The sequence below is a fragment of the Notechis scutatus genome, chromosome 3 (assembly GCF_049901735.1).
Source record: "Notechis scutatus isolate UNSWTSFEM ecotype Mainland chromosome 3, rNotScu1.2, whole genome shotgun sequence".
In the NCBI taxonomy this organism is placed as follows: Eukaryota; Metazoa; Chordata; class Lepidosauria; order Squamata; family Elapidae; genus Notechis; species Notechis scutatus.
The window spans coordinates 195,457,984-195,470,301 of record NC_142011.1 but is presented as its reverse complement, the minus strand read 5'-3'; the positions used below and the strand labels follow the sequence as shown (position 1 = coordinate 195,470,301).

The window sequence follows — 12,318 nt, the reverse complement described above, 5'->3', positions numbered from 1 at the left end:
CCACACCCTTAATTACATTCTTGCAGTTAAAGTTACACACACTTTAACTAACAAACCATGATACCTTATTTATTATTTTTACCCAAACCAGTTAGGGTAAACAATGTTATCCCTAACAATATTCATATTGTATGTACCTCTTTTTGTTTCATTTAAAGATTTTGCTAATCATGTGTCAGAACCTGATCTGTTCTACAGTGATGAAGAAGGACCAACAGTATTTGAAACTGGACATTTTCAGAAAGGCTCTGAAAAGCGGACACATTTTCTTAATTTTAATAGGTGGGTGATCAATGACAATCTTTGCCCCCAAAAAAAAACCAACAACACAAACCTACTCTAATATTTACTGTTATAATATTTAATATTAATATTTACATGGTTTTCAGTAAGGTTTTCTTCCCTACTGAATAGGATTTATTTGTTGTCTTCTGTTCCTTGATCAATACTAAAATTTAAAAGAAGGGTATTATTTTGCAGTGTTTTTGGATGAACTTGCACATAAATATATAAATTAGAACATTGAAAAGCAGAGAGAAAAGAATATTTAGTGATGCTATCACAGATTAATTTTTAGGGAGAAAAAACAGCTTCAAATTTTTGGTGTGCATAGGGGTATTTTTTTAAAAAAAAAAAAACTATACAGGTCATACATGCTTGCAGTTTCTGCCAGTTTGTGATTGCTTAGTTGTTGAAGCACTACATATATCTATATATGAATGAACTGAAATACTTTATTATATTCTTTACTGTTTTGATTTAAAAGTGGGACATGAATATTTAAAATTTGTTAAATGCTTGAAGTTTCAAGCTGAAAGTTTGAAGTTTCACGTTTTTTGCATGATTGAAAAGGTAATATTTGAGTTGAGTTTGGAGCGACTTATTTTCTTTTTTCTTTTAATAGAAATGCTTATCACCAACCAACATCTTGCCGACCAAGACTCTTAATTAGCGGGAAGCCAGAATATGGACAAGCCTCGCATTTGGCCCCAGCAGTTATACATGCTTTAGAAAAGTTTCCGGTGTATACGCTAGACCTTTCTATCCTGTTTGGTGTCAGTTCCAAAACCCCTGAAGAAACATGTGCTCAGGTATTTCATTATCCTGTACTCTTTAGTTCTTTAAGTAGTTTTGGTTCCAACTGCCTTTGTAAGTCAAGGACTACCTATAAACATTTTCACTATTTATGTGGAGAATATCAACCTTGGAAATGGATGCTACTTCTCTTCCAGGGGTTACCAAGGTATCTTTCCAGGAAGTAGAAACGGCTTCTTCCTGAAGATTTCAGTATGAAGGGATTGGAGAACAGAGTCAGTTTTTCCTTTCCCAGCACATACACTTTGCTTCTGCCAACTTCTTAGAAGTTCTGCCTGCAATCTAAGAGGGCAGAGGCAAATTTGTCTCTTTGATGCCAGTCTTTTGTCACATCAGAATCATTTTTGACTGAAATCCAGACAAAGTTTTACCTCTCCCAGTCTCTTGCAAAATACTATCTGATTTTAAATTCAAATTCAAATTATCATGCCAATCTTCCACTGAATGGTTCAAAACAAAGATTCATTTCCATCCTTCAAGCTTGTTATTTTCAAAAACAAAACAAAACAACAGTTTGAAGTTAGTATGCCAAAACAGGATATGGACCAGATTTGTCAAGCCTAGCTGATAAACCAAGTAAGTGAGAACTACAGTGATTTGAGAAAGGTATCTTTAATGTTAGCCACAAGTAAAAGTATAATCTTGGAAAATTGTCAGTGTAAATTCCTAAGCAGGTTTAATTGACTTACTATGAGCCTCTTTAAAGTCTCTTTAAAATTGTTCATTTCCATAGCTGTACTTCTGGACCAAGTTGCTTTTCTTAAATTAAACTGGTCTACTCTCTTACCTTTTTCCAGTCTTTCATGCATTTAAAAACTTGATTTTATCTACTGAAGCCATCATAATTGGCTATGTCATGAATTCTAGGGGAATATAAGTATAGTTTAAATCATGATCTATTAAATGACAAGGTAATTAATAAAGTGCACAACTTAATTTTTAATGATTAAAATGTCTTCTTTTTTTAGTTGATCTGTGAAGCTAAGAGAACAGCGCCAAGTTTAATATACATTCCAAACATTCATATATGGTGGGGAACGATTGGACACACATTGCAAGCAACCTTTACTACACTATTACAGAACATTCCATCCTTTGCTCCTATTTTTCTTCTTGCAACATCAAATACACATCATGAAGCTCTGCCAGATGAGGTATGTTCATGGGATAATCCACTGTACCTTATTGTATCTGATTTTGCCCTTATCTGGCAGCACAATGAAGTTTAGGATAAGGAAATAAAAAAATCCATCCTAATTCACACCTTAAGGTTTTTTAAGAGAATGTTTTTTAAGTGTGTATACACACACATTCCTGCCTCATGCCTAAATGTTGCTTGCTTATCAGAGACTTGTTGCATTACCGCAGCAAAGATTGATACTCTATAATAAACTGCTAAATTGGCTGAATGTTTCCCACAATTGTGTTTTTAATGCTCTCTATTTTTGTTGGACTTTCTGCATGAAGCATTAGTAGTTCAATAGTTCTAGGATTTTGCGAGGCTACTGTTACCTTTTAATTTTTGTTTTATAGATTTCTTCTTTGTTCATTTGTTTCCATGATGCATCTTTTTTAGGTAAAGGAATTATTTGTTGATGGTTTTGGAGAAGTTTTTGATGTTCATTTGCCTAGTTTTGAAGAAAGAAGAAAATTCTTTGAGAGTTTAATTCTCCATCAAGCAATTAAACCACCGGTGTCAAAAAAGAAAGCAGGTAGATGTGCTGCAAATGCATTGGATAAAGCTTATTGTAGATGGATTTGTAAACAGGTACATGCTTACGAATCTGTTCTCCTTTTTAAGTTTTGCAGGCATTGGAGGTATTACCAGTAGCTCCCCCACCTGAACCACGGCAGCTGTCAGAACAGGAGATCAAGCAACTTGAGGAGCAGGAAGAAGATACTCTACGTGAACTCAGAATTTTTTTAAGAAATGTGACACACAGACTTGCCATTGATAAACGCTTCAGAGCCTTTTCAAAACCTGTTGATTTGCATGAGGTAACAAATTTCAAAATAATTTTGTTTTTCTTCTCTTGTACATTCCTCAGTGCAATCATTGACTATTTTGATTATATTAAGTTTGAAATTTGCTGAATGTTGCTATTAGACCATGGTCTCCAATCTTTCTGGCTCAACGGACCAGCAGGGGCGGCAAAGTGGGGAGGGAAAAGGGGATGGTTTTGTGTGCGGGATGCTGCTTTCACAAATGCAGCTTTGCCTACGTGCTCACCCACCCTCCACTTTGGCTGCCCAGTTCTGAACAGACTGTGGCGTGGCACTGGCCTGCAGACCAGGGGTTGAGGACCCTTGTATCATATGGTTATACTTATATCAGTTAGAAAAAGTAATGAATGCAGTCAAAACTTACCTCAGAATAATAACCTAAATGCTGCTCAAGGTGAATACTATAAATGGTAAACTTGATTTTAACTTATCAAAATTTGAAAGCAATTTTGGGATGTGTGCATCTTCAATAAAGGCATCAAGATATCTCATATCTATTAAAAGTGTTCTCTCTCCCTCTGTCGCTTTCCATTTGTTCATAACCTGCTTGGCATTTTCCCATCTTTCACTCACTAGCATTCCTTGCTCTTTCTACTTTTATCCTCTGCCTTTGTCTACTCTCTTATTTCTCTCTTTAGAACTTCTTGTTCATGGGTTGAGTTGTTTTTATTTTCTCTCTTAAAGGAGTTTAATCTTGGGAATCAGAGAAGAAAGGGTTTTTGGCATATGCGTTGTATATCCTTTCAAAATGTAAATATCAGGAACTTGTCTCAATAGAACAACCTGTACAGCTCTTAATGAAGCTCTTTTTTGAAAGGTTATATGTTTGACAGATGTTAGAAGTTACAAAGACCTACGGTCTGGTCTAGCAGGACCATTTACCCAGTTCTTGTCCTATTTTCTTTTTTCTTTTCTTTTTTTTCTTCAAATGTTATGTCTTATGTCAAGGGGGAACAACTTTCTTGTGGTTAGGAGCTGTAGGGATCATAACCAATGATAAAATGATTCCATTTTGAATAGGAGAGTCAAACCTCTCAACCAGTAAGATACCCCTTTTGCTTCTCTGAAAAGGAAAAATTGACCTGATTGGAGAGCTCTCTTGGTTTTATTCTAAAATCAGGAAAATTTACACTTTTAAAAATTGATTGCTTGATAGTTTCTCTGGAAGCTCTGAAATGGGAGCTGAAGTTATATATATGTGGTCCATGGATACCAAGTCTCCTATTCTCCCAGGTTGTCCTATGTAATTGGTTACATTTCCAGAACTGTGCAGTTGACTGAAATGTTTTTGGTTCCCCCCAAAAAAATTGAATACAAAATATGATCTTAAAAAGGTGGTTTAGAAGCATTAATACTAACATTTTAAAACATACAGAAATGTAAACTTATTTTATTCCTGAAGGCAGATAATATATTCATTCTTTTTCTTATAATGCTTCTGTAGGTACCAGACTATGTCACAGTCATTAAGCAGCCAATGGATCTTTCAACCATTATTTCAAAAATTGATCTTCACCAGTATCTGTCTGCCAAAGATTATCTAAAAGATATTGACCTCATCTGTAGCAATGCGTTAGAATACAATCCTGATAGAGATCCTGGAGGTAAGCCTTAATATTTATACATAGGCAAACTATTATACATGTAGCCCTCAACTTACAACCACAGTTAAACAAAATTTCTGTTGCTAAGTGAGACAGTCATTAAGTGAATTTTGCCCCATTGTTTACTTTTCTTGCCGCAATTATGTGATTTGCTGCAGTTAAGTTAGTTACATAGTTGTTAAGTGAATCTGGCTTCCCCATTGACACAGTGTGATCACATGGTCTTGAGACACTGCAACCGTCATAAGTATGAACCAGTTGCCAAGCATCCAAATTTTGATGACATGACCATGAAGATACTGCAACAATTGTAATTGGAAAAACAATCATAAGTAACTTTTTCAGTGCTATTCATTGCTTCAGTGCTAGTTTAGGTCAATAAACAAACTCACCTGTATATTACGTTAAATAAGCAGATGTTTCAAAAGCCTGCTGTACCCAACTTGTTCTCTATCAGGTTAAAAACAAAGGAATTAAGAGTAGTATAACTTCAAGCTGAAATTGTACTATTAAAAGATGTTAAACTTCATACTATTTATGAAATATTCAGAGTTTTCTGCAGAATATTAATTTCATGACAAAGTATTTCCTTGTATATTTGTTTTAGATCGTTTGATAAGACATAGAGCCTGTTTTCTCAAAGATACAGCCTATGCTATAATAAAGGAAGAAATGGATGAAAATTTTGAACAACTTTGTGAAGAAATTCAGGAATCACGCAAAAAGAGAGGTGGGTTTTCTCACGATTTGGCACTTTTAAAAAAGTTACAGTATGAATTTAATACTGTCACATTATATAATATATTGCATTACTGTGACTGAATTAGAGTGAATATATCGTATTTTTCGTACTATAAGACACACTTCCCTCCCTCCAAAAAAATGAGTGGAAATGTCTGTGGATCTTATAGAGTGAATATTGCACCAGGGGGGAGGGAGTTGGTGCAGTGGTGTAGTTTGCCGCCTGTCACCGTTCGCCACCGCCAGGGAACACTGGAGCCTTCACTGCCAAGCAGTTGGATTGGTCTCCCGGAATACCGCTGATAGGCACCCGGGGCAATCTCCACTGCCTAGATCAGCTGGTTGGTGGTATTCCAGAAGGCCAATCCAGCCATCAATCAGCTGCTCAGTGGTGAAGGCTGCAGCATTCCCTGGTGATGGCAGTAGCTCAGTTCAATTGACTGGTGGTGGGTACCATGGAACGGAGCCCTGATGAGCCATATGCTGGGGCTGCGATAATGTGCTGAAGTTGACCAGGCCATTTGCTGCAAGGACGCTAGCCAGATGAATACAGAGGATGGATGCTGTGAGACAGAGGCAGATTTTTTTCCCTCTTGTTTTCCTTCTCTACAGCTAATATGCGTCTTATAGTGTGAAAAATACAGTACCTGAGCATATTCTGTGTATAAGAAACATTTCAGGCTAGAAGACTTAAAACAGTATCAATAGCAGTGGCAGTAGCACTTAGACTTATATACTGCTTCACAGTGCTTTACAGCCTCTCTAAGCGGTTTATAGAATCAACATATTGCCCCCAACAATCTGGATCCTCATTTTACTGACCTCAGAAGGATGGAAGGCTGAGTCAACCTTGAGCCTGGTGAGGATTGAACTGCCGGCAGTTGGCAGAATTAGCCTGCAATATTGCATTCTAACCACTGTGCCATCACGATATGAGATGCCTCTCTGCCAGGATTCCTGTCTTTAGAATATGGCATCGTCCCCACATGTATTTCTTGTACAAAACATAGAATAATTCAACATGGTGGGTAAAGGATTCTTACAATGTATTGTTTCTTTTAAGGTTGTAGTTCTTCAAAATATGTCCCATCTTATTACCATGTGATGCCAAAGCAAAATACCACATTGCAGGACAAGAAATTGGATTCTGAATGTGGTGACAAGATGAAAAGCCCACCAATACCTCTGGATTCTAGTTCTCCTTTCATTCCTAATGGTAAGTGCTAATTTATCTGGTCTTGTATTATAAGCCAAGGATGGGTGTGCTGGGATTTTTCTCCTACTGTCTATTTCTACTAATCACTAATTTTAGTGGATCGTTCCTTCTCTGGTTTCTTAGTGTATAAATAGAGGATGCATGAAAGTTTTTTTTATAACCCACATCTACTCATATCCTATTCGATGCCACTCTAGAATTATTTTATTATTTAGCCACATTACAAACAATAACAAACATGATTACTGGATTGCTTTCTTCTGGTTTCTTTCTTGAAATGCTGCCTTTTTATTACGTGAACAATTTGAGAAATGAAATTGACCATTAGACCCTGCAGAAAATGTTTAAGTTGTCTCCCAATAAGCATTTCATTCTGCATGAATATTTTGTTGCTGGTTTGGCTGTGCTTCCTCCCAAAATGACCCATCTCTCAAATCTTTATATACTTTGAAAAAGGTAGTCCTCAATTTATGACCACAATTGCGCCCAAGATTTCTGTTGCTAAGTGAGACATATTAAGTCAGTTTTGCCTCATTTGACTTTTCTTGCCACAGTTAAGTGAATCACTGCAGTTGTTAAGTTAGTAACACAATTGTTTGTTAAGTGAATCTGGCTTCCCCATTGACTGTTTGTCAGAAGGTCGCAAAAGGGGATCACCTGACTGAGGGACACTGCAACAGTCATAAATATGAGTCTGTTGTCAAGCATCTGAATTCTGAAATGATCATAAGTCACTTTTTTCTGTGCCGTTGTAACTTTGAACGGTCTCTCAATGAACTGTTGCAAGTTGAGGACGACCTGTATACACTTGATCTTCAACTAAAAAGCTGAGAACCAGGGTATACATGGAAGGTATCTGGTTCTTTCAGAGAATGTAAACGAGTCGCTTAGCATCTCTTTCATTTTCTTATCAGGTTCTCAAAATCTGTTTTCTTCTAATTGGATGTCCTATTTGGGGTGGGGGGATCAACCCCAAAATCTCTTTTTTTACTTCTGATTGGGTGTCCTATTCCAGTGTGCGGGGGTTGGGTCAACCCCAATCTCATCCCCTGCTAAAACCTCATGGCAAAAGAGTATCCCTCCTTAGGCCTCAGTGACAGCTGCATGACACTAGTAGCAGCATTTCTTCAATTACTTATTCTTACACAATGCTTGGTAATTCAGCCAAGGAAAGGCCAAGGGACTTCCAAGCTGCAAAAGAGTTTTGCAAGCAGCTGCTGCTGCTGCAGCTAAACAACATAACCCATAGTATTCTTCTGGCAGTTGTAAAAACAATGACATTGCAGTCTTTTCAGAATAATTAGTTGTGGTCACCTTGATGATGGAGTTGAGATTCAGGAATGGAAACATTAACATAACAATATTTTTCCAACTGCTATTCTATTTTGTTTTGAAATCAATTATGCACCAGAAATGAATGTGTTTTGGTTGGAATGTGCTTATATTGGAATTTATCTGCTCTAATATGTGTAGCCTTTTTGGGTGGGGAAAATGGCCCCAACATTGTTATAACACAAAGAAGGAATCTATGTCTGATTTTCAGCTTTTCTTGAGAGGGACAAGGGGACAAGAAAATATTTCAAGCAATGGGATTGAGACTTTTTAAAGTTCTATTTTAAGAATTTTTAAATGATTTTTCTCCTTTCTGTACTTATTACATTGTGTAGATAGTGTTGCAAGCACACAATTCTTCATATTTAGTTTGAAAAATGCATAAAAATGAATAGGAAAGCAGAAACCATAATTTGAGGCGCTTTCAAGACGAGAGGATGTCTGTCTGTTGTTTGTTACTTATTTTATCCTTCTTCCAAATTCTGTTCTTTAAATGAAATTATATTTCATTAAAAATGTCTTTGTATTCATATGCATCTATAAAGCATGCCACTACTATATGTCTTTGAAAGATATGAATGGTTATCTAAACAATATCAGTAAATTTCCCCCCAGAAAAGGAAGATGTTGAGATTCAGGTCTAGCTTCAGTATAGATCTTAAATCAAACTGTTTAAACTATTACAGCTGGCAAATAGTCTTTTTACATGCAAATTCATATGCAGATTTTTTTGGATGTACATAAGTAACTTAGTGGTTTCCCACCATACTCCCCAAATTAATTTGAAGAGAAGGAAAATCTAGTCAATTTGTTTGTATTTTTTAATGTAGCCTTATCAAAGAGAAGACTAAGAAGGAAGAGTCGATGGTGCCTGGGCAACCTAGCAAAGCGGAAAAAGACTTTGCATTTCAATAAGGAGAACAAAGCTCCAGGAGAAGAGCCAGATGAAGTGGAGAGTGATGGAGAAGAATGTATGGAAAATAATAACTCCAGTATGGAGCAGACTGATGTTGAAATAATACAAACGACTCTGGATGACTCTGAATGTGTGTCTCCAGAGGAGTATATCAGTATATGTGATTCAGGAAATGAGCCAGCCATTCACAATAATGCTAAGTGTAAATTTGACAAGAGCAACAAAGATGCTGAACTCTTAGAACCAAAAAAACCATGTAATGGTGATGCAATAGAGCATTCATTAGATAAGGATGCTAATAATGGTGAGTAGAAAGTGTCAAAATATACTTTAGGGCAGTGGTCCCCAACCTTACTGGCTGATGGTTTCACATGTTCAATCTAGATTCTGTGCATGCACAGATAAAGCTTTGGCCAACAGGCCACGGACCGTGGGTTAGGGACCCCTGCTTTAGGGAGAGTGTTTAATTCTACTTCACATTCTCTTAAACATTGTAGTGTTCTCTCTCATTTTAGTGATTCTGCCAGCTAAGTTTAAATTCACATTGCAGTGCCAGTCTAACAGTATTAGTTAATTAGTTTTATTCAGTGAAATTGTGATTTTTTTTCAGGGCCATTAAAATTATATTGCTATAATTAATGTTTTGTTTGTGGGATAGTCACAGAGTAGCATACAAAATAAAAAAAATGTTACAGTATTCTAAAATCTTTAGCGTTGGGATGATTTTATTGCATACATGATGACCAAAATCTCTACTTGTGACCCACTTACGTAGAAGACCTTCCCCCAGAAACTGCTAATACAGAAACCATCACCTGAATCATTGAAAAGAAAGCCTTAGGAAAGTAAGGGTCCTTTTGGTTGGGATCCCTAATATTATCCCCATTTGTTGACTTCCAAATTCTTAGTAAGATAAGATGAATTCATCTCAACAATTATTTGATGTGACCCTATATATTGCTAGACTTCAAATGGGATATTATAGGATACTTGGCAGACTAAACTATTCTATAGGAACTCTACCATAGATATTACTTTTATGTACCACAAGGCTTATTCATTTACTGTATATTTGTTATGTCTTCTAGCGGCAATAAACACTACTTTTCCTTTTATTATTGTAGATATATGTATGCTTCGTATGACCCGTGCAAGACGTTCACAGGTAGAGCAGCAGCATCTCATAAATGTTGAGAAAGCCATGGAAATTCTGTCAGAGCAAACGCCACCACTCATTGTGGATCAAGACAAGCTGAATGTAAGTTTTAGAGAGAACCCATTACTGAATTGGCCGTCTTCCTTCTCCGTTATTTACTTTTGTGTATCTTAATATAGTCTACACCAGGGGTGTCCAACCTTGGCAACTTTAAGACTTGTGGACTTCAACTCCCAGAATTCCTCAGCCAGCTGGCTGAGGAATTCTGGGAGTTGAAGTCCACAAGTCTTAAAGTTGCCAAGGTTGGACACCCCTGGTCTACACCTGAGTGCAGAGTGTCTTACCTTCTGTTGTGAGCATGGGGATGGGTGGGTCTTTTTTTCTGAATAATTCTTAATGTTAAATCTGCTAAATATTGCCTTGCTGTTAGGTCACAGTTTCTAATAATCATAAATGGAGTATAAATTATGCTATGTATTTTCTATACCATCTCAGTGAATTGAAATGTGTTTGTACTCAAACCAAAGTAATATTTTGGAAGTTACAAACTAAGATGTTAAATAGTTAAATAGTTTTGGCAAAGGACAACAGACAAAATAGCTCAGGTTTACAAATAGCTTCACTGCTAAAATCATAAAGGAAACCTGTTTTATTTTTAAAATGTCATTTTATTCCATATAGGAAATTGCTATGTTTGGGATATGCCAACTCTCAATATTCATGTGTTTTAATTTTAACAGTTGGTCTATCATGTGTGATGCATTTTTTATGGTGTTTTGGTTAAAAATTCAAGATCTGCTTATAATATCCACAAATTGACTTATCCTCTACTATATAAATATATATACAAAATATACAAGTACTTTTAAAAACGTATTACTCTACATATTTGCACATAAGCCTATTCACAGATAAACCAAACTGTAGGGGTGGGGGCCATACAGTATTTTGGCACTGAAAATTCTTACATATCTGCAAGTATATACAGAATGTATGGAAGGATAGCCAGACTCTTGAAAATGATTTAATAAATGCTTGATCTTATTTGAAGGAATAAATAGTAGTCCTCTGTTTTCTCCAGAAATTACTGGATGTGGTTGTTGACAAAAGTGGAGACTACACTATACTTGAGTTGGAGAAACTCTATGCCTTACTGAGTCAGTGTATTTACCGACATCGTGGAGACTATGACAAAAGCAAATTGATTGAGGTACAGTGTTTTTCATGAATGTGTTCTAGTGATAACTTAAGTCTGCATCTGAATATATATTTCTAGTATTCTCTCATAGTAGATATCAAAGTTTGTATTGTGTCTTATTGCAGCTCTCCTATTGTACTAGTGCAGGGCTGTCAAACTTGCGGCCTGCGGGCCAGATGTGTCACGTGCTGGCTGCACCCACGCCCAGTTTAGCAAAGGGGGAAAAAGTCACGTGATGCCACTGTGACGACATGAGTTTGATACCCCTGTACTAATGCATTAGTCTGTCGTTTGAAAAAAAAGATTAAAAGAGTAATTATATATATGCATTTATTGGGACATGTGATTCCAAGTTTGTCATTTTACATTTGGAAGAAACATGCTTCAACTGTGCTTCTTACAATCTATAAACATCTTGTTGGGTCTCTTGTATTCACATGTATTTTGTTTCCTTATGTGATGAACTATCCCATAGCAGTTCGGTTCTCCATGTGGATATTAGTTAAGCCTTTGCTATAACAAAGTATCCCTTTAAATTGTTACTGAGAGCTGATGCCTTTCAATGAGATTGCTTTATATCTGGGGTCCCCAACTCCTGGGCTGCGGCCCACTACTGGGCCATGGCTCATTTGGAGCCAAGCAGCTCCACTTGCGACAGGTACTTGTGCGCAAAGTTCCACTTGTGCAAAGTGGTGGGAGCCTGCGCTCACGTGCACCTGCCATTCACACAAAATGTGTGTTTTAAGTTTAGAGTTAAATTTTACCGCCTTTGGTTTAGTTATAGGTGCTCATTGGTTAAAAATGGTCTCATGATTTGCATTTGCCTCCAAATTGGGGAAACTTGGTTGATTTTTTTCAAAATAGTGTTTCTTTATGCCTAACTTTTTTTTCTTTTAAATGTTGAAAATGTGGGGATGACATTGCTTGGATAGCTAAGTCGTGATTGTGAATAAATAGCAGAACTTTCCAGTGTTCTTTTAATGTGTCAGGCCAATCTTGTTTTGTTTCTTCCAACAAAACGAGCTGGAAACTTGAGCAATTGGCTTGGTATCTGGC

At 36.6% G+C, this 12,318-nt stretch overlaps 1 protein-coding gene across 2 annotated transcripts in view; it reads left to right on the top strand.

The window, feature by feature from the left end:
• The window catches only part of ATAD2 (ATPase family AAA domain containing 2), a 36,123-nt gene that overhangs the window by 23,219 nt on the left and 586 nt on the right, over nucleotides 1–12,318 (top strand). The window contains exons 17-27 of one of the 2 annotated variants that reach the window (XM_087962164.1): nucleotides 159–282; nucleotides 905–1,091; nucleotides 2,064–2,249; nucleotides 2,672–2,807; nucleotides 2,897–3,093; nucleotides 4,544–4,703; nucleotides 5,311–5,433; nucleotides 6,508–6,660; nucleotides 8,823–8,963; nucleotides 10,033–10,166; nucleotides 11,146–11,274. In XM_087962164.1, coding sequence (XP_087818290.1) covers nucleotides 159–282; nucleotides 905–1,091; nucleotides 2,064–2,249; nucleotides 2,672–2,807; nucleotides 2,897–3,093; nucleotides 4,544–4,703; nucleotides 5,311–5,433; nucleotides 6,508–6,660; nucleotides 8,823–8,963; nucleotides 10,033–10,166; nucleotides 11,146–11,274 — 1,670 coding nt within the window. Of the gene's footprint in view, nucleotides 1–158; nucleotides 283–904; nucleotides 1,092–2,063; nucleotides 2,250–2,671; nucleotides 2,808–2,896; nucleotides 3,094–4,543; nucleotides 4,704–5,310; nucleotides 5,434–6,507; nucleotides 6,661–8,822; nucleotides 9,213–10,032; nucleotides 10,167–11,145; nucleotides 11,275–12,318 lie in introns of both variants that reach the window. The other variant, XM_087962163.1, reaches the window with a different exon arrangement.